Source organism: Hyperolius riggenbachi, chromosome 2, assembly GCF_040937935.1.
Source record: "Hyperolius riggenbachi isolate aHypRig1 chromosome 2, aHypRig1.pri, whole genome shotgun sequence".
NCBI classification, from domain to species: domain Eukaryota; kingdom Metazoa; phylum Chordata; class Amphibia; order Anura; family Hyperoliidae; genus Hyperolius; species Hyperolius riggenbachi.
In genome coordinates, this window is record NC_090647.1 from 28,665,050 (window position 1) to 28,686,543 (window position 21,494).

Genomic DNA, 21,494 nt, shown 5'->3' on the forward strand with positions numbered 1-21,494 from the left:
CCAGAGACCTCTGTTTCCCTTTGCATCGACCCTTTTTCACAGCTAGTGCGGGTGTTTGGGTGAGGGTCATTGCTGTAAATGTCCTGAGTGTTGCTGTTTAATTTCGAATCGTGTTCATCCGACAAAAAGCCGATTCAGCTGTAAAAATTTGTCAAATTGCATTGAAGCCAATGGTACCAATATTCACAGTTAAATGGCAAACCCCCATACATTCTAAAATCACCAAATTTTCTGGGTAGGTTAAGGAGAATAGTGGGAAAGCATATTCAAAAAGACTTCATTTTTGAGAAAGTCGATTTCAAAGTTATGATAGGATTTTTTTTTAATGCGGATAAATGACAGATAATGTACAGTATGTACTTATCGGTAGTGTAAACGTACATATTTCAAAAGAAAGAGAGAGCAGTGAATTTCCTGCTGGGTTTCCAGGTGGACAGTAAGCAGCAGTGTGTATTGACCACCTGGAACCCCCTGGCAGGAACCTGTGACCTGTCCAGTAGACACGCTCCTCCTTCAGGCTGTTTCTCTCTGTCTTCATCCTCACAAAAGGCTCTTCTACTTGACCCGCAGGCATGTTACGTAATGTGGGTATGCACATGCACAAAGTGGATCCGAGATGAAAAACGAACTATAACAAGTAACTTGTCTATATAGGTAATAAAACGAAATAACACAGGCGCCAACAAAGGATAAAATAGCTAAAAACTGTTTTAAAAGGAAGGAAGTGGGTGGACTCGCCTCCGTTGGGTATATAAATGACCAGGCAGAATGAGCCGTTATAAATATAACCTTGACATTTATTAAAACAATTCTCCATTCTTTGGAGAATTATTTTAATAAATGTCAAGGTTATATTTATAACGGCTCGTTCTGCCTGTTCATTTATATACCTGAGGGAGGCGAGTCCACCCACTTCCTTCCTTTTAAAACAGTTTTTAGCTATTTTATCCTTTGTTGGCGCCTGTGTTATTTCGTTTTATTACCAATCTAGTCCATCCTTGGTGGAGGGGTGTATCCTCTATCTTTTCTATCTGCAGAGAGTGACTTTTAAACCTGAGTGGGGTCAGGTAATAATTCTCCCCACCTGCCTATCCAGTGGTTGCCTGTGTGGTGACCCATGTTTGTGAGTATAAATTAAATTACACAATACTTCCATACTTACTGAAAATACTACGTTAGATTGGGCTCTCGGTTTCAATTTTTGTTTTTCAAAACTTGTCTATATATCTTATCTAAAGAAAATCTAGCTGCAAATAGCTTCAACGGTATATAATTATTTCTTCCTTTGATACAATGGCTATCATTCATAAAGCATTCCCGCATGCGGAAATGCGTAATACCGCTGACTTTACCGACCACCGAGCAAGTTCTGCATTCATAAAGCCTCTTTCCGCATGCGGAGCTGACATTCCCGTGCAGAGTGACAACGTACCGCCTTGTGCGGCTTTGATACGCAGTTATCCAGAAAAAGTAGCAAAAGGTTCATTCATAAACATTTCCGCATAGCGGTATGCGGAAGGGGATTACCGATCCCCTGGATGTAGCGGGAAGCTTGCGGAGTACATGTAAGTGAATGGGACGGACCTCCCACACATCAGCAGAGAGTGCACCGCATCCAGGGACTCGACCAGCTTTTCTGTTTCCGCATGCCTACCGCCCGCCTGCCGACACCATGCTCCAGAAAACCTCCGCACTGCTACCGCCCCAGGCACAAAGTTTATGAATTACCACCCAGCAGGCACAACTACCGACGGCGGTATTCTCCCGCACGGGTTCCCCTTACCGACAGCCTGTTCATGAATGATAGCCAAAGTGAGCAGCCATGTTCTGCTTGTGATCTTTACACACAGGCAAGCTGCTCTGCATCTCCACCCCTCAGCCTGTGAAAACTCCACTCCCCTCTCCTCATCCCCTCTCCTCCTCCCCTCTGCCTATGCAATTTCTGGCTAGTAACACCTCCTCCTCCTGCCCAGACTGAGCTCCCATAAGCCCTTGCTACATCGCTCTCAGAGTGCCAATGCACTGGAGGAGCTGTGGGTGAGGCTTATTTAGTTTATAGGGAATTAGGGGTATTAAAAAAATAAAAAAAATATTTGGCTTGAGGAATGCCCTATAAACTATATGCAAGGAACACAATTATGCAATGAGTAAAAGTTTATCTCGGATCCACTTTAAGGCAAGAGACATCCGCGTTAATCAAGATGAAGTGATAGAGCCTGAAGGAGAAGTATGCCGGACGGACAGGTGAGTCCTCTTCGCTGCTGCTCATACTCTTCAGGGTCTCTGGAAGAGCATCATTGGGGGGAGATCTTGGGGGCCTATCAGGTTATCCCCCTGGGACTTATGCTAGGAACACACCATACAATTTTGTGTTAGATAATTTCTGTCATGTCCGATATTATTTTTGATTATTTTTCTGGTCGATTTTTCATAGACGTGAAGGGTAATTGATAAGAAAAGATAAGAGAATTGAGCGACAAATCGAGCGTAAAAATGAACCGAAAATCGAACGAACGGAAAATCGATCGAAAAACGCATCATGTGTACCAGCGCTGCGTAATATGTTGGCGCTTTATAAATACAATAAATAAATAAATAAATAAAATACCTAGTATTAGAGGTAGCTAACATTTTTGGCTAGAGGCGTGAAAAAAGGGGCCAACAATTGCAGGTATCTTTAGGGATAGGGGGGCTTTGGCACCTAATGCTGCATTGGGGGGCTCTTGGTTTGGTAGCCCCCAATGCAATTTTTGAACAGGGCCTTGCTTATCGGCACCCAAGTGTATTTTCACTCTCACAACCAAGATTCTCAGCTTTATTTGAGCTGACTCTCACACATACATTTTATTTTTTCTCTTGTAGTCATTTATAAACACATACAGTATATTAGAATACTTTTGACTTTTTTGACTGTTCAGGTCCATTCACTTTTTTGTGTTGTTGTTTGTGACATCGTATAATTGTAACGTTTGGAATCTTCTGCAGGACAACATACATGTAGGTTTTACTTATATGCCTTGCCAGTGATTTTCTGCAGAGTGTAAACAATTCTTATTCTGAGAGCCTTTGTCCGTATCCCATAGATGAGAGGATTTACAGTAATGGACATACCTAAGCCAACCATAGCAATGGCAATATGGACAGACGTCGACACTGAGCCAAAGTTCAGCCTATGCCTGTAGGTAACAAATATGACGGCAGTAATAAATACGGAGAAGGCCACCACATGCGTGATCAGTGTATGGGTGGCTTTCTGAGCAGCTTCCTTGGAAAGCCTGAGACAGATGAAACCCGTGCTTATGTAACAGTAAATGATGACAAGTAGGCAGCCAATCATCATCAAAAATGTCCATGATGCTGTGTAGGCATTGTAGATGGAAGTGTCACCACAAGCAAGAGGTATGAGGGACATAGTCTCACAGTAGACATTGTTGATCTCCTCCCCACAATAATTTTGACTTGCCAAAAAACCTATGTCCACAGTTATACCCACCACGACATAAACCCATATGGCAAGTAACAGTTTTTGACTTGTCAAGTTTGTCATCAGAGTTGGGTATCTTAGTGGGTGGCCTACAGCCAAATATCGATCATACGCCATGACTGTGAAGGTAAAAATTTCAACACAGGCGTAAGTCTGAATACAGAAGGCCTGAAAGAGATACCCAAAGAGGTAGATGATTGAATTTCCAGAAAACAAGTCAATGATCAGTTTGGGAAAATAAGCCGAAGCTCCAAACATGACGTTGAACAGCAAGTTACCGATGAAGATGTACATAGGCTCGTGCAGGCTTTCTTCTGTCCAGGTCGCATGAACAATTGTTGAACTTACAAACATTGTGGTGAAATAAAAAGTGAAAACAATAAAGCCGATTGGAAATCTGAATTTCTCTATCTCGACAAGTCCCACGAGAACAAAGTTGGTCCTGATCACCGAGATGTTCATTGTAGATGAAATCATGGCTTGGCTTTTCTTATCTCGGAACCAAATGTTCAAACTGGAACTCAATCTGAGTGCAAAGAATATGACATATACATAACTGAATAGCTGGAAATACACAAATGGCCTTAAAGAGTCCCTGTTCCTTTCATAAACTAGTTGAAAGGGCATTCCTCAAGCCAAATTTTTTTGTTTTCTTTTAATGCTCTAATTCCCTATAAACTAAACAAGCCACTCCCACAGCTTCAGAGTGCCTTGGCATTCTCAGACTCATGTACCAAGAGCTTATGGGAGCTCAGTCTAGGCAGAAAGAGTAGGAGGTTACTAGCCAGAGATTTCAGAGGCAGAGGGGAGTGGAGTGAAAGGAAGGGATTTCACAGTCTGAGGGCTGGAGATGCTATTAGCTTCCATGTGTGTAATGTGAACAGAACATGGCTGCCCTCATTGTATCACAGGAATAAATAATCATATACTGTTGAAGCTGTTTGCAGCTAGATTTGCTGAGTAAACTATCTAAACTTTAGATAAAATATTCAGTTATTACAGATAACACCGCGCACTCTGTGCACAAATCAATTGAGTCCTCTTATCAGGCAGTGCGCTGAGATTCCAAAATAAACCGGGTACCCGGAAGTGGCGGCAGAGTGCGAGGACTTGAGCGTTCGGTGAGGAGTGGACGGCTGTGCGCGCGGCAGCTGATACCAGCCTCAGAAACCAGGACAGCCCACGGTGGCCCACACAAACAGGGAAGAGCCTGTCAAAAAACTCATGTGCTGAAAACTACTTTTAATTTTACTTTTAATGTGTAAGTGCAATATTTTTTTAGCATTAAGCTTTTTTAAAATAGTATTATGCTATGTTGTGCCTCTTTTTGGAGGTCTGTATCTAAGCCTATATGACGAGGAAAGCGTAGAGTGGGAGAACTGGTGATCCATTAACCCTGTGCGGGAGGTCCCAATATCCACAAGAGGCAACTTAGATCGATTGGTCGGGGGTGACCAGGGAATAACCCCAAGGCGCAAATAGACCATATTGTTGGTCTTACAAGAGGGTGAGTCGTATTCTAGTTGGGTGTGGTGGTGGTGACACAACCTGAATAAGAACTGCACAGCAAGAAAGAACCACCGGGGAAATAGAAGGATTGTGTTGCGCTAGGGGTTATTGATAAACTTTAGATAAGATATATAGACAAGTTACTTGTTATAGTTAGTTTTGAATCTCGGATCCGCTTTAACTAGCAGCTGGTTAATAAACTATCATCTAAAAACGTCAGGCCATCTTCACACATTTGGTTGACAGGTTGTTTTCCAGGAGTTTTTCCATGAAGAAACTGTTGCATTTCTCCTTCCAAATACTAATCCCTCCACTCCCAGCATGGGGTTAAAGTTAGTGAAAGCTTGGAGTTCATGGATATCGCCAACTAGATGAAGTGTTGCATTACACTTTTCTGGTTCTGATTCAGTTCCGAAACATGCCTGAAGATGAAACTTAACCTTCTGGGGACTGGCAGCCTAACCCCCTGTAAGGAACTATTTTTACATGAAACGGGGGGGGGGGGGGGGGGGGGAGAATATTAAGACAAATAGAAAAGACAAATAACATTTATATTGCGCTTTTCTCCTTGCGGACTCAAAGCGCCAGAGCAGAGCAGCAGCCACTGGGACGCGCTCTATTGGCAGTAGCAGTGTAAGGGAGACTTGCCAAAGGTCTCCTACTGAATTAGTGCTGGCTTACTGAACAGGCAGAGCCGAGATTCGAACCCAGGTCGCCTGTGTCAGAGGCAGAGCCCTTAACCATTACACTTTCCAGCCAAGATAGCCATGGCAGTGGTGTCCCCAACTGTCGGCTCTGTCAGATTTCTACTGCTTACTGTAAGCAACATGAACATGTGAGAAAAGTAATTTATGACTCATTTTACTCTGGAAGAAACGTAGTTCTTATTTTTATGTATGTATATTTATTTTAAATTTTACAGTTGTTCGTGATATTGGTTCTTTAACCACTTGAGGACCCACCCTTTACCCCCCCCTTAAGGACCAGCGCTGTTTTAGCTGATCTGTGCTGGGTGGGCTCTGCAGCCCCCAGCACAGATCAGCGTGCAGGCAGAGCGACCAGATCGCCCCCCTTTTTTCCCCACTAGGGGGATGATGTGCTGGGGGGGTCTGATCGCTCCTGCCTGCCGGGTGTTGCGGGGGGGGCACCTCAAAGCCCCCCTCCGCGGCGAAATCCTCCCTCTCCCTCTCCTACCTGGCCCCCCCGGTAAGCCGGGCTGCACAGGACGCTATCCGTCCTGTGCAGCCAGTGACAGGCTGTCTCCTGTCACATGGCGGCGATCCCCGGCCGCTGATTGGCCGGGGATCGCCGATCTGCCTTACGGCGCTGCTGCGCAGCAGCGCCGTACAAATTTAAACAAAGCGAATTATTTCCGCTTGTGTTTACATTTAGCCTGCGAGCCGCCATCGGCGGCCCGCAGGCTATTCACGGAGCCCCCCGCCGTGAATTGACAGGAAGCAGCCGCTCGTGCGAGCGGCTGCTTCCTGATTAATCAGCCTGCAGCTGGCGACGCAATACTGCGTCGCTGGTCCTGCAGCTGCCACTTTGCCGACGCACGGTATAAGCGTGCGGTCGGCAAGTGGTTAAAGGATACAGTACATGTAAACACATACAATTAAGAAGTATGTTTCTTCCAGAGTAAAATGAGCCATAAATTACTGTTTTTCCTATGTAGTTGTCACAGTAGGTATTAGAAATCTGACAGAACTAACAGATTTTGGACTATTCAATCTCCTCCTGGGGGATTTTTAGGAATGTGTTTATTTTTTTTTACAAAAAAACAATCCCTAGAAGGGATCTATGCAAAGATGCCTGCTGCCCCCCTACCTGTTTGCAAAATATTTTGGAAGTTGGACTGAGCAACTTCCATTCACTAAGTGCTTTTGAAATAATAATAATAATAATAATTAAAAAAAACATGGGAATCACCATGAGGAGATGGGCTAGTCCAAAAGCTGTCAGATCTGTCAGATTTGTACTATATGCTGTAAATGACAGTAACGTAAGAGAAAAGTAATTTATAGCACATTTTTTTCTGGGAGAAATGCACTTCTTAGTTGTATGTGTTTACATGTGTTTTAACCACTTCATGACAACCAGACTTATAAAAACATCCAGCTAGAGCCTCTTAACGGCTCCAGGACATTTTTATAAGTCAAACAGTGCTGCTGCCGCTGTGCGCATGCACGTGCATGCTCCCGTGCATACGCATTCCCGCACCTGTGTGTGCATTCCCGTGCACATGCACATGAAATTAGTAAGAAAAAAAAATACCGTAGAAAAAATACACCTTTATTTCCAAATACTATATTGTCACCATACTTTGTACTATGGGCATAATTAAAATGTTGTGATAACCAGGACAAATAGGCAGATAAAATGTGTGGGTTTTATGCACAGCAGCAGTGTTTATATTAAAACTATAGGGGAGGAAATTGGAGAAATAGCGTATTTTTTTTTCATTTTTTTCCTTGTTTTTTTCCCTTTAAAATGTATAGAAAATAAAGTAATTACTGAAAACAAATATCAACCCCAAAAAGCCTAATTGGTGATGAAAAAACAAAATATACCATATATTCCGGAGTATAAGATGACTGGGCGTACAAGACGACCCCCCAACATTTCCAGTTAAATATAGAGTTTGGGATATACTCGCCATATAAGACTACCCCTCTTCCAACGCACAACAAATAAAACAAATAAAAATAAAAAAAACTCATATACTGGTGCTGTGTATGAACAGATACTGGTGTTGTACTGTATGTGGTACCCAGTATATAACAGTATTCAGGCGATTGACTAGTTGGATTGGTGAACTCTCCCTCTCCCTTAGTGGATTGGTCAGCTCTCCTTGTCTACCTGTTTATCAGAGAGGTATGGAAGAATTGTGCTGTGCAGATAAAACAGGCCTCTTTCTCCCTTCTGGCCCCACCCTTGTATCCTATTTACCTCCTTCACTGCCTCTCAGATCTCGCACATGTGCGCCTGCGCCGCTTCACTACAGTCCTCAGCAGCGAGATCTGGGAGTCAGTAACAGGATTGGGCATATCAACAATTGGGCATCAATGACACCAGGCGTATAAGACGACCCCTGACTTTTCAGATGATTTTCAAGGGTTAAAAAGTAGTCTTATACGCCAGAATACACAGTAGATTATTTAATTGTGATTAGTAGTGATTAAGCTATTGGCAAATGAAAGGGATGAGCACTGAAAGGTGTAAATCGCTCTTGTCCGTTAGGGTAGAAACCGCTTGGAGGTGAAGTGGTTAAATATTACAATTTTAACAATAGTGGTCCTTTAAGCCACCAGCAAGCAAGAAAGTACTCAGAATAATGTTGACAGTACTTTTTGTTTCCCTGCCTTTTGGTTCTTTTTCAATTGCAGATAACTTAAAAAGTTATTTTAAACAGAAGATGAATAAATATGTAGGAGTAAATTTAATAGGGGCCAGAGATTAAATGATTGTTATCATGCAAATTGACCACATCCATCAGCACCTACTATACCTAAGTATGTTTCTCATTTCAAATTCTTTCCCTAAAAAAAAGTGACAGCAAAATCTGAGCAGGGAAGAGACACTTTGAAAAGAAGACACAAATAATTCACCTTTGTTAATGTTGCTTTGTGTAGGCCCTGTGAATACTTTCAGGGAAACATCTTTGGCATCGTGTTTCTTCTGAATTCCAGAGATCTGGATTTCACATCTATTCTGTCTGCCTGGATTTTTATACCTTTGATGGAGCTTAAATTGAGACTGAGGTTCTCCAGCAACTGCAGCAAAGTCTACCCGGTGGGACCATTTAGCAGCCATTCCAGCTGCTGGTGACCTAATTAGTGTCAGACGTGAGATGGTGACCCAATGAGACAAGCATTCCCACTGAGGAATCTAAAGAGAATATTTCTTACAATGAAATGATAACAACTCAGCATATAAGGTCCTCCACGACTACTGATTAAATAGAAAAACTAAAGTTTTATGTTAGCATGAAGTGACTGGTTGTTATTATTATTCAGGTTACTTTTCCAAACATCGGTTGGGATTGTCTATTTGGAAGAGATAGTGATTGGAGTATAGAGACGGCCCGAACAGTTCGCCCCCGCGAACGGTTCCAGGTGAACTTTGGGTGGTTCGCGTTCGCTAGCAAAGGCGAACTTTTGCGGAAGTTCGGTTCGCCCCCATAATGCTCCATTAGGGTCAACTTTGACCGTCTACATCACAGTCAGCAGGCACATTGTCGCCAATCAGAGTACATTCACTCCTGGAGCCCCCCTTGTAAAAGGCAACGTTCTCCGGCAATTTTACTCACTCGTCTGCCTACAGTAATTAGTTAAGGACAGCTGCTGACAGACTCTGCTAGGGAAAGCTTAGTTAGGCTCTTGTAGGCTTTTTAGCTTGCTCTTGGCTGATTGTTATTCCTTAAATAGCACCCCACAACAGCTCCCTCTTCTCCTCCTCCCGAGGAGGAGGATATTGTCTTCCAGGGATTTGTAGGATGTCAAAAGCACGCTCACATACATTGACCAGGAATCAAACCCAGGTCAACTGCTTGGAGGGCAGCTATGCTCACCACTATTCCACCAACACTACAGGCTGAAATCAGCCTAGCTGGCCTGGGAAGGATGAAAAGCTAGGTGGCCATGCAAACATTCCTGATAACCTAAAGCTTACTTGTGTCTTACAACACATTGGCTTAAGACTTTACCAAATCCAATGCTCCAATATGGGGAAGCTTCTCTGTTTGCTGTTTTTTGTTGTTTTTTTTTTAAGTGCGGTGTCACAGTTCACTCATCTCATTAACTACAAGAAAGGCCCAGGAGTAGTCTTAGCTACCGTAATATCTATGTTACTGCAGGGCCCTTATTACACTTTCTCTTACAGCGAGGTTCAGGCCATCTCTATTGGAGTAATGGTTTCTGTTCATGCGGTGCACAGATTCATACTGGAGCAATTGTTTCTTATAGGCATTTAGAGACATAACCGCAATGGGAGAAGCCAATGCAGTTGCAGGGTAGAGGCCCTAATCCTTCCTCTCCAGTACAGAGTACACAGATGCCTCCCCTTCCCCCATCTCCCCAGAAGGTGCTATTGAACCACAATTGTCATGGGTGGAGGGAGTTATGGTCATGGACAGATTTTAGGCAAGGCCACAAAGGCCACGGCCTTGGGCACTAGGAAGCAAAGGGTGGGCAGTAGGCTGCACACTCCAGTAGTTAAGCTGCTAAATAAGTGTACCCCAGCTGCAAGTGCCTGACCATGCTATTCCTGTCTGTGCACTTTGCTACACACATTCACCCAGACCCGCCGCTAGGCCGACCTGCTACCTTCACAGAGTCTGCACGTGATCATGGCAGGCAGCTACATACAGCCGGGTCTGGGATGAAAGGGCAGCCAACGGGAGCAGCTTACAGTCTGTGACCTGAGCTATCAACGTCACCGCTCTTTGAGTCTGATTTCGCCCTCCACCAAGCTCCAACCTATCGAGGCTGTGGAGAGACAGGAAAGTTTGTTGCGTCACGTCATATGGGACTCAGCACTGCCGAGGCTGACAGATAGGTCAGAGAAACTCCAGGGTGTAGGTGCAGAGAGAGACCTCCCTGAAGAATAAATAAAAACAGCGGGTCCACTTATGACCACGGGCTTGGAGTTGCAGCAGATAAGGAGAGAGGCAAGGACATATACAAATTGTGTGAGCTTAGCTATGCAATTTAAAGATGGAACAACCAAAGTTTTAAATACAGTGGCTTGCAAAAGTATTCGGCCCTCTTGAAGTTTTCCACATTTTGTCATATTACTGCTACAAACATGAATCAATTTTATTGGAATTCCACATGAAAGACCAATACAAAGTGGTGTACGCGTGAGAAGTGGAACGAAAATCATACATGATTCCAAACATTTTTTACTAATAAATAACTGCAAAGTGGGGTGTGCATAATTATTCAGCCCCCTTTGGTCTGAGTGCAGTCAGTTGCCCGTAGACATTGCCTGAAGAGTGCTAATGACTAAATAGAGTGCACCTGTGTGTAATCTAATTTTACTACAAATACAGCTGCTCTGTGACGGCCTCAGAGGTTGTCTAAGAGAATATTGGGAGCAACAACACCATGAAGTCCAAAAAACACACCAGACAGGTCAGGGGTAAAGTTATTGAGAAATTTAAAGCAGGCTTAGGCTACAAAAAGATTTCCAAAGCCTTGAACATCCCACGGAGCACTGTTCAATCGATCATTCAGAAATGGAAGGAGTATGGCACAACTGTAAACCTACCAAGACAATGCCGTCCACCTAAACTCACAGGCCGAACAAGGAGAGCGCTGATCAGAAATGCAATCAAGAGGCCCATGGTGAATCTGGACGAGCTGCAGAGATCTACAGCTCAGGTGGGGGAATCTGTCCATAGGACAACTATTAGTCGTGCACTGCACAAAGTTGGCCTTTATGGAAGAGTGGCAAGAAGAAAGCCATTGTTAAAGGGACTCTGTAACAAAAATTTTAGCAGTATTTCTCCTATCCTACAAGTTCCTAAGGCTGTTCCATTGTGCTCGGGCTTACTGCAGAACTTTTTACTTGCACCATCTCTGTAATAAATCAACTTATCTTTCCCCTGTTGGATTTGTCGGCTGTGTCTGGAAGGCTGCCAACTCTTCAGTAATGTGAACAAGTTAACTCTTCCAAGCCCCTCCAGTGCTCCTGTCATGATTATTCCTCACAGACAATGTCCCTGCTCTCACTGTCAGCTTGTCTGCTATCTGTGAGGCTGATAAACACAGACTGATAAACTGAACAAAGAATAGCTGGCTGAGGAGGAAGCTGCTTGTCAGGCTGACACTACTGCAGGGCTCTAAACACACAGCTTGTCATGCTTCATTGACACAGAGCTCTTTCACAACTTGCACATAACCTCTGGAGACTGAATTCAATGTGTAAAGGTGCCCATACACTCGTCAGATTGGCAGCAGATAGATAAGAAATGCATCTGATGATCTATCTGATGCGTTTTTAGAACATTTTTTACTACGATAGAATTCCAATAGATTTCAGTTTGAAATCTATTGAAATTCTATCTGATGGCATTTCTTGCCATCAGATTTCCATTAGGCCCAATGCAAACTGATAAGCAATCTCATCAGATCGACCTAAATTTTCCACCCTGCCAGTTCGATGGAAATCTATCGAAATCGATCGAAAACAGCCATCGATCGGTCGATTGGCCAACCGATTTGCAAACGATCAATCGATCGATCGATCGGGATCGATCGGTCGGCCAGAAAATCGGCTGAGTGTATGGGCCCCTTAACTCACTGAATTCTCTGTGTACTCACTGTGTATTAACTGAGTTCACTGCTCTGCTGATGTACTTCCTGTTTTGGTGGCCATCTTTTCTGTTTACAAAACAGTTTATAAAACAGTTTTTTTACCCTCTTTATTGCAGCAGAGAGCAGCAAAAATATTGCAGAGGGGGCTAGGAGATGACCCCGAACAGGCAGGGATGTTTGTTCATACTTCATTTTGTGAATACAGATTCTCTTTAACAGAAAAGTATAAGAAGTCCCGTTTGCAGTTTGCCACAAGCCATGAGGGATGGGGGGGCGGGGAACAGCAAACATGTGGAAGAAGGCGCTCTGGTCAGATGAGACCAAAATGGAACGTTTTGGCCAAAAATGCAAAACGCTATGTGTGGCGGCAGGGCCGGCCCGCTCATGAGGCGGGGTGAAACTTTTGCCTCAGGCGGCAAATTTCCAGGGGCGACACCCGCCCGTCCGTGGGTGCGGGGAGCCGGCCGCCGAGCTGGAGGGGTAGCTGGCAGGACGGGGGTATTGGGTCAGCGGCGGGGAGGGGGATCAGACCCCCCCCTCCCTCGCCTGGGTCCCCCGTCCTCCGCTCCCCTCCAGCCTTAAATAGAAGCAGCCGCTATGTGTAAGAGGAACGGGCGGGGAGGACTCACCTCTTCCTCGATCCAGCGTGCGCTCCACTGACGTCACTTCCTGCAACGCTGCAGGAAGTGACGTCAGTGGAGCGCACGCTGGGAAGAGGTGAGTGTCCTCCCCGCCCGTTCCTCTTACATATAGCGGCTGCTTCAATTTAAGGCTGGAGGGGAGCGGAGGATGGGGGACCCAGGCGAGGGAGGGGGTCCGATCCCCCTCCCCGCCGCTGACCCAATATCCCCGTCCTGCCAGCTACCCCACCAGCTCGGCGGCCCCCACGGGGGGGGGGGGGTGCGGCGGCGGCAATTTTTTAAAAATTTGCCTCAGGCGGCAAAAAGTCTAGGGCCGGCCCTGTGTGGCGGAAAAATAACACTGCACATCACTCTGAACACACCATCTCCACTGTCAAATATGGTGGTGGTGGCAGCATCATGCTCTGGGGGTGATTCTCTTCAGCAGGGACAGGGAAGCTGGTCAAAGTTGATGGGAAGATAGACGGAGCCATATACAGTGCAATCTTGGAAGAAAACCTCTTGGAGACTTGAGACTGGGGCGGAGCTTCACCTTCCAGCAGGACAACGACCCTAAACATAAAGCCAGGGCAACAATGGAATGGTTTCAAACAAAACATATCCAAGTATTAGAATGGCCCATTGAAAGTCCAGATCTAAATCCAATCGAGAATCTGTGGCAAGATCTGAAAATTGCTGTTCACAAAAACGCTGTCCATCTAATCTGACTGAGCTGGAGCTGTTTTGCAAAGAAGAATGGGCAAGGATTTCAGTCTCTAGATGTGCAAAGCTGGTAGAGACATACCCTAAAAGACTGGCAGCTGTAATTGCAGCAAAAGTGGTTCTACAAAGTATTGACTCAGGGGGCTGAATAATTATGCACACCCCACTTTGCAGTTATTTATTTGTAAAAAATGTTTGGAATCATGTATGATTTTCGTTCCACTTCTCACGTGTACACCACTTTGTATTGGTCTTTCATGTGGAATTCCAATAAAATTGATGCATGTTTGTAGCAGTAATGTGACAAAATGTAGAAAACTTCAAGGGGGCCGAATACTTTTGCAAGCCACTGTATATTGATTTCTGGAACAGGTAAAAGTGTGTGTATGTGGGGAGGGTTGGCAAGGGGAGAGACTGGTGATAGTGGCCTTGGGCACAAAAAGTACAAATCCGACCCTGGTTATGGTGGCTGCACTGTTATGGGGGGAAGTGTTATGGTGGTCTTATTTTGTTATCTAACTCCTCCCAGACGGGCCCCAGGCTCCACCCAGATGGTCCCCGAAGGGGAAAAATTGTGTGAATGTTAGAGGTGGGGCTTATCATCATGGGGTACAGCATGAATTATTGTTATGTTCCCATAAATATTGCTAGCTCAAAATAACTGTTTAGGAGGAATGGGTCAGTGTTTGGCACTTGGGTCTGTCAGGTTAAATTAGGATAAAGCCAAGAATATTGTTCTGAATAAATTATTGAGTTAGGTTAGGTTTAACCACTAGAGGACCACAGTGGTAACCCCCCCTAAAAACCAGGCTGTGTTTTGCATAAGGCCAAGCTGCAGGACCGCACAACACAGCACATGAGTTATCCCCCCCCCCTTTTCTCCCCACCAACAGAGCTCTCTGTTGATGGGGTCTGATGGCCCCCCAGTTGTTTGTTTTTGTTTTTTACAAATATTTTTTTCTATTTATTTTTATTAAAAAAGTGTATTTTCTTATTATTTTTTCTCCGTCCCTCCCGCCCACCCCCCACCAGCCAATCACAACGATTGGCTGTCATAGGCTTCTGCCTATGAGAGTCGATCACTCTCTTATCCCCAAGGGGGACAGCCGTGTCACACGGCTGTGCCCAGTACAGCGCTGCTGCCGGTCGCAGTGCTGTACATGTAAATAGACGGCGATCACGCCATCTAACAGTCTCCCGAGCGCTCGGAGACTGAAGAGGGAGCTGAGCCCCACCCCCCGAGCAGGAGATGCGCGCAGCCTGCACCCGATCTGCAAAATGCAGCCCAGGACTTGCCGCCAATTGGCATTAGGCGGTCCTGGGGCTGCCGCCGCGACCACGCCCATTGGAAATAATGAATTTTTCCATTTTTTTCTTATTCTTCCTGTTAAAATGCATTTACAGTAAAGTGGCTCTTAGCAAAATGTACCCCCCAAAGAAAGCCTAATTGGTGGCTGAAAAAACAAGATATAGATCAGTGCATTGTGATAAGTAGTGATAAAGTTATAGGCTAATGAATGGGAGGTGAACATTTCTCACGTGAACCTGAATGGGTTAAAAACCACTTGCCGACCAGTGGCTTACTGGCTGATCTGTGCTGCGTAGGCTCTCCAGCTCGCAGCACAGATCAGGTTTTAGCCAGGGCGATCAGACTTACCCCCTTTTTTCCCCACTAGGAGGATGTCCTGCTGGGGGGGTCTGATCGCCGCCGGCTCTCTGCGCTTTGCGGGGGGGGGGGCTCTTCAAAGCCCCCCTCCGCAGCGTTTTCAGCGCTCTGTCCCTCTCCCTCCCTCTCCCTTCCCCTCTGAACTGCGCAGGACGGTTCTCCGTCCTGCGCATTGTAGGATAGGCTTCAGCCTATCAAATGACGGCAATCCCCGGCCAATCAGAGGCTGGGGATCGCCGATCTGCCTTACGGCGCTGCTGCGCAGCAGCGCCGTATGATGTAAACAGCGGGGATTTCTTCCCCGCGTGTTTACATTTTGCCGGCGAGCCGCGATCGGCGGCTCTCCGGCTGTTCACGGAGACAGCCTCCGTGAACGGACATGGAAAGGCCGCTCGAACGAGCGGCCGTTTCCATGGAAACTTGCAGACGACCAGTTTACGCCAATCGGCGTTAGCTGGTCGTCAAGAGGTTAACAGTAGGTTAGGGTTAGATAGACATGTAGGTTGATGTTGGAATTTGGAAAGGAAGGGTTTATGGTAAGGGAAAAGTTTAAAGCTAGAACTTTAAAAAGTGACTACAAAGTGGTCTAGGCTAGGTTTAGGCATGGGAGAGGGGGAAGTTACTGTTAGGATTGGTGTATGCAGGTTGGATTAGTGTGGCTCTGTAATATTAACAAGGTGACACATCATTGCATTGCATATTTCAGCAGTGATGCACTGGGAGAAATTTCGGAGCTCACTCAAAACAGAAAGTATTTGCAATAATTCAGTTTGAAGAAAGCAAATTTTTGTTTCAGCAGCAATACAAAATGCCCGTGAGACGCCTCACTTGCAACAGCCCCAACAGATGGAACTCAATGTTGTGTTTGTTGGATCGGCTGTACCAGCAACAGCACGCAGTGAATGAGTACCTATGTGCACTTGCTAGTAGGACAGGCTCTGGGGAGGTGGGGTATTTTTACCTGAGGCAATGGGTGCTCAAATGCGACACATGCAGACTGAGGCATCCTTTTGAGGAGACCACTAATATGGTCAGTAGCAGTGAAGGAGGCATCGGTGACATCATGACATATATCTTTTTTCTGGAGTGTGACATGCGACGTTTCCTTGAGTAGGCCGTGGATGAGCAGGAGGGTGAAGAGGAGGAAGAGTTTCCACAGTCACAAATCGGAGAGGGGGAAATATTATTGTCTGCACATGGGCAAATGGTGAAGTCTGAAAAGGAGTCATAGGAGGATGTTGGCTGTGGTGGGGAGGCAGAGAAAGAGGAGCAAGATTCCTGAGGGGCTTCTCACCTTTTGGAGGACCCTGATCTTGTCCGTGGCTGGGGGAACAAACCATGGTGGAGGACATTATTATTATTATTTATTGTATTTATAAAGCGCCAACATATTATGCAGCGCTTTAGGTTACAGACAATATTTAGGAGTGACATACAGCAATATGACAATACAGGAATACAAGAAAACCAGATCACGCAGCACAGTATGAGTACCAGGTAATGCTTAGTCAGTCACTGGATGGGAGCACGGAGATTAGGCAAGTTAGGTTCACTCAAATGCATAGCATGGGTGTACAGTAATGGAGGTGCATGATCAGGTAGGACACAAAAGGAGGAGGACCCTGCCCAAAGTCTTACAATCTAGAGGGAGAGGTAGGGACACAAAAGGTAGGGGACCAGAGTTCATCCGCGGGTTTAGAACACTTGTGAGGGGTGGTAGGCCAGAATGAAAAGGTGAGTTTTGAGGGCCTTCTTGAAGATGTTGAAGGAGGGGGCTGCCCTAATGGGTGGAGGTAGGGAGTTCTATAGTGTTGGAGCAGCTCTTAAGAAGTCCTGGAGGCATGCATGGGACTGGGTGATGCGGGGGACGGTCAGGCGAAGTTCATTGGAGGAGCGGAGTGAGCGGCTTGGTGTGTATCTCTGAATATGATTCTCGACTGGATAGGAAGCCAGTGGAGGGATTCACGGAGGGGAGACGCCCTGGTGGATCGATGGGAGGATGGATAATTCTGGCTGACGCATTCATGATGGACTGCAGTGGGGCTATCCGGGTCATAGGGAGACCAGACAGAAGGGCATTGCAGTAGTCGAGGTGGGAAATTATGAGGGCATGGATGAGGAGTTTGGTGGTGGCAAAGGTCAGGAAAGGGTGAATCTTACAGATGTTACAAAGGTGGAAGTTGCAGGACTAGGTGAGGTTTTTGATGTGGGGTTGTGAAGGAGAGTGCGGAGTCCAGGGTGACACCCAGACAGCGGGCTTGAGAGGTAGGATGAGGTAGGATGAATGGTAGTGCGGTTAACAGTGACCTGCACATCTGGGAGGTCCAGGGATGACTAGGGTGGGAAGATTATAAATTCCTTTTTGTCTAGATTTAGTTTCAGGAACCTAGCGGACATCCAGGAGGAGATGGCAGATAGGCAGGAGGAGACCTTGTCCATGGTAGTGGTGGATATGTCAGGGGTGTGGAGGGTTTGGGTGTCATCTGCATACAGATGATAGTTAAAACCCATGGAGGAGATAACCTTGCCAATGGAGGATGTGTATAGGGAGAACAGTAGGGGGCCAAGGACCGAGCCTTGGGGGACTCCCACTGAGAGGTGGTTGGGGGTGGACGAGGACTCATTGAAGGAGGTCGTGAAGGAGCGGTTGGAGAGGTAGGATGAAAGCCAGGTCAGGGCGAGAATGCCCATGGACTGGAGGAGTAGGGGATGATCTACTGTATCATAAGCTGCTGAAAGGTCAAGGAGGAGGAGAATGGAGTATTTACCTTCAGCTTTAGCTAAGGCAAGGTCATTGACCACTTTGGTGAGAGCCGTTTCGGTTTAGTGGGCAGGCCGAAATCCAGATTATAGTGGGTCTAGTAGTGAGTTGGCATTGAGGTACTGGGTCAGGCGTTTGTGAACCAGACCCTCAAGGAGTTTTGAGGCAAAGGGGAGGAGGAAGATAGGGCGGTAGTTGGAGGGTAGCAAGGGGTCGAGGGAGGGTTTCTTGAGCAGGGGCAGTACTGTGGCCTGCTTGAAGTCTGAGGGGAAGGTGCCTGTGGATATTGCCCTGGATGAGTTCAAACGCCGACTCATTCACAATATGGAAATCTCTGCATGAAATTACCAGCCACAGGAAGAAATCTCCGCTCTCACTACATAATCTGCAGCTTGCAAATGAACTGAATACATTTTATTGCAGGTTTGACACTAGCAACAAAAGCCAAACACACCAAGTCAATTCGCATAATTTCCATCTCTGCAGCAGGCAAACTGAACACTCTTCCTGCCAGCCAACGTCTCCACCCCCTGCGGTGCCTCAGCAACTACACAACACAGGAGGCCAGACACAATCTATTGACCTGTCCCCAGATGCGCATGCTCTAACAATATGCCAATCAGATGTAAGCAGACTCTTCAAAAGACAAAACACCAGGAAAGCAATGGGGCCAGACTCTATCTCTGCGAAATGCCTGAAACTCTGTGCCGATCAATTAGCTCCTGTATTCACAGACATATTCAAAGCATCTCTCGAACTCTCAATTGTTCCGGACTGTTTTAAAGCTATTGTACCAATCCCAAAAAATTCAAAGCCTACATGTTTAAATGATTACAGGCCTGTTGCCCTGACATCATTGGTCATGAAAGCATTCGAAAAACTGTTAATGGCTTACCTGAAATCTATCACAGATCCCCTGCTGGACTCTCTGCAATTTGCCTACAGGCCTAATAGATCCGCAGACGATGCCGTGAACATGTGTATGCATTATGTACTACAGCATCTAGACACCCCAGGAACCTACACCAGGATTTTATTTATAGATTACAGCTCTGCATTTAATACCATAATGCCATCTCTGCTACACAGCAAGCTCTCCCAGCTACACATACCTGAATCCATCTGCAAATGGATAACCGACTCCTTAACCGACAGAAGACAGCGTGTTAGACTTGCTAAACTCACATCAAGCTCTCTGACAGTCAGTACTGGTGCACCCCAGGGCTGTGTGCTTTCCCCACTGCTCTACTCACTTTACACCAATGACTGCATCTCCACAGATACATCTGTTAAGGTTCTGAAGTTTGCAGACGACACAACAGTAGTTGGTCTCATACAAAACGGGGATGAGTCTGCATACAGGCATGTGGTGGGACAGCTTTCCTCCTGGTGCAGCAGCAACAACTTGGAACTAAACGCTCTCAAAACCATGGAGATGATAATAGACTTTAGGAGATCTCCCCTCCAGCACCTCCCCTTAACCATAAATGGATCCACAATAACCCAGGTAGAGTCATTCAAGTTTCTTGGGTCCACGATCTCACACAACCTCAAATGGGATAACAATACGGCCACTATTGTCAAGAAAGCGCAACAAAGGATGTACCATCTACGGCAGCTGAAAAAGTTTGGCCTACCTCAAAATTTAATGGTGCAGTTCTACACTGCAATTATTGAATCGACCATAACATCATCTATGACTGTATGGTTCGGCTCCTGCTCAGCATTAGAAAAGGGGAGGCTGCAGCGCATCTTCCGAACAGCGGAAAGGATAATTGGCTGTAGCTTACCTTCCCTGCAGGATCTTTACGCTAGCAGGTGCAGAAAAAGAGCAACCAAAATTGCCTCTGACCCCTCTCACCCAGCTCACTCCACCTTCCAGTGCATGCCTTCAGGAGTAAGATTCCGGTCAATCGCTACCAAAACCTCCAGACACAGGAACAGCTTTTTTCCTCAAGCGGTAGCCATACTTAATGCGGAATCACGTTAGAGCTGCTAGGACTTGATAGTAATCAGCACAGAACTGTAAATGAACAATTCTCACATTGCTTACTGCCACTATACTTATAATGTCCTTGACTTGTAATATACACACTGTCTGTCCTTGTATTGTTTGTGTTTGTGTTTGTTAAGCAACTGCCAAGACAAATTCCTTGTAGGTGCAAACTTACTTGGCGAAATAAAATTGATTCTGATTCTGATGAGGAAGAGGAGCTTGAGTCCTCTGCCTCAAACCTCATTAGAATGGGGCAGTTCATGCTGACATGTCAGGAAGGACCCCCATATCAAAACCATGAATGACATGGGCTTATACTAGGTGGCAACCTTATTGCTTGGTGCTTGGTACACGGAAAATGGCAGAGATTATACCACAATCACAGAGGGTGGATAATATGCACAATGTCCATACCAAGTTGAGACAGATGCTATATTCTGCTATTAAGGGTGGTGGTTAGAGATGAGCGTAATGACGTAATTACGATTTCGCGAAATTTCGCGTAATTAGTGTAATTACGATTATGGCCGTAAGTACATAATCGTAATGAAGAAGGATTTCGCGAAATTTCGCGTAAGCGTAATTTTTCGCATAATTTTCGCATTACATTGGGTATTACGAAATTAATGCGTATGGCCATGCTCCCAAGCGGAAAAGTTGACGCATGGATCAATGTTAGGTAGCCGCCGACTTTAAGGGTTAATAGCAAAGCTTCCTTAAATGCTAAGAGCCTCAAATTTGGAGAATATATTAAGGAGATCAGGAGGAATAAGAGGAAAAAATTTTTTTTCAAAAAGACCTTATAGTTTTTGAGAAAATCGATGTTAAAGTTTCAAAGTAAAAATGTATACAGTTAAAAACCCGCCGACTTTAACGGTTAATAGCAAAGCCTGCTTAAAGTTTAGGAACACCAAATTGCCAGGGTATATTAAGGGGATCAGTGGGAATAAGAGGAAAACATTTTTTTTTCAAAAAGACCTTATAGTTTTTGAGAAAATCGATTTTTAAGTTTCAAGGGCAAAAATGTCTTTTAAATGCGGAAAATGTCAGTTTTTTTTGCACAGATAACAATAGTGTATTATTTTCATAGATTCCCCCAAGTGGGAAGAGTTTTACTTACTTCGTTCTGAGTGTGGGAAATATAAAAAAAAAACGTCGGGTCCCCCCTCCCAGACCTCTTTAACCCCTTGTCCCCCATGCAGGCTGGGATAGCCAGAATGCGGAGCACCGGCCGCGTGGGGCTACGCACCCTGACTATACCAGCCCGCATGGTCCATGGATTGGGGGGTCTCGGAAGGGGAGGGGCAGCCAAGCTTTCCCCTCCCCCTCCGAGCCCTTGTCCAATCCAAGGACAAGGGGCTCTTCTCCACCTCCGATGGGCGGTGGAGGTGGGGGCCGCGATTTCCTGGGGGGGGG

At 45.6% G+C, this 21,494-nt stretch overlaps 1 protein-coding gene across 1 annotated transcript; it reads right to left on the bottom strand.

The window, feature by feature from the left end:
- Window positions 1–3,004: 3,004 nt before the first annotated feature.
- On the bottom strand, window positions 3,005–8,806 carry LOC137544719 (olfactory receptor 52K2-like). The gene is made up of 3 exons (XM_068265812.1): window positions 8,602–8,806; window positions 4,986–5,043; window positions 3,005–4,010 (listed from the first exon to the last, which is right to left on the bottom strand). Exons 1-3 carry the CDS (start codon window positions 8,804–8,806, stop codon window positions 3,005–3,007), a joined length of 1,269 nt encoding a protein of 422 aa, XP_068121913.1.
- Between the last annotated feature and the right edge of the window lie 12,688 nt (window positions 8,807–21,494).

Bases quoted from the DNA above. Each gene is read 5' to 3' on its own strand.
- LOC137544719 (XM_068265812.1), bottom strand. From the start codon at position 8,806: ATGGCTGCTAAATGGTCCCACCGGGTAGACTTTGCTGCAGTTGCTGGA. The intron at 5,044-8,601 runs GTGAATTATTTG...CTTGCTGTGCAG, and splicing joins ACAAAGCAACATTAACAAAG to TTCTTATTCAGGTTGTGTCA. The intron at 4,011-4,985 runs GTAAGACCAACA...CTTTGCACTCAG, and splicing joins AGAATACGACTCACCCTCTT to ATTGAGTTCCAGTTTGAACA.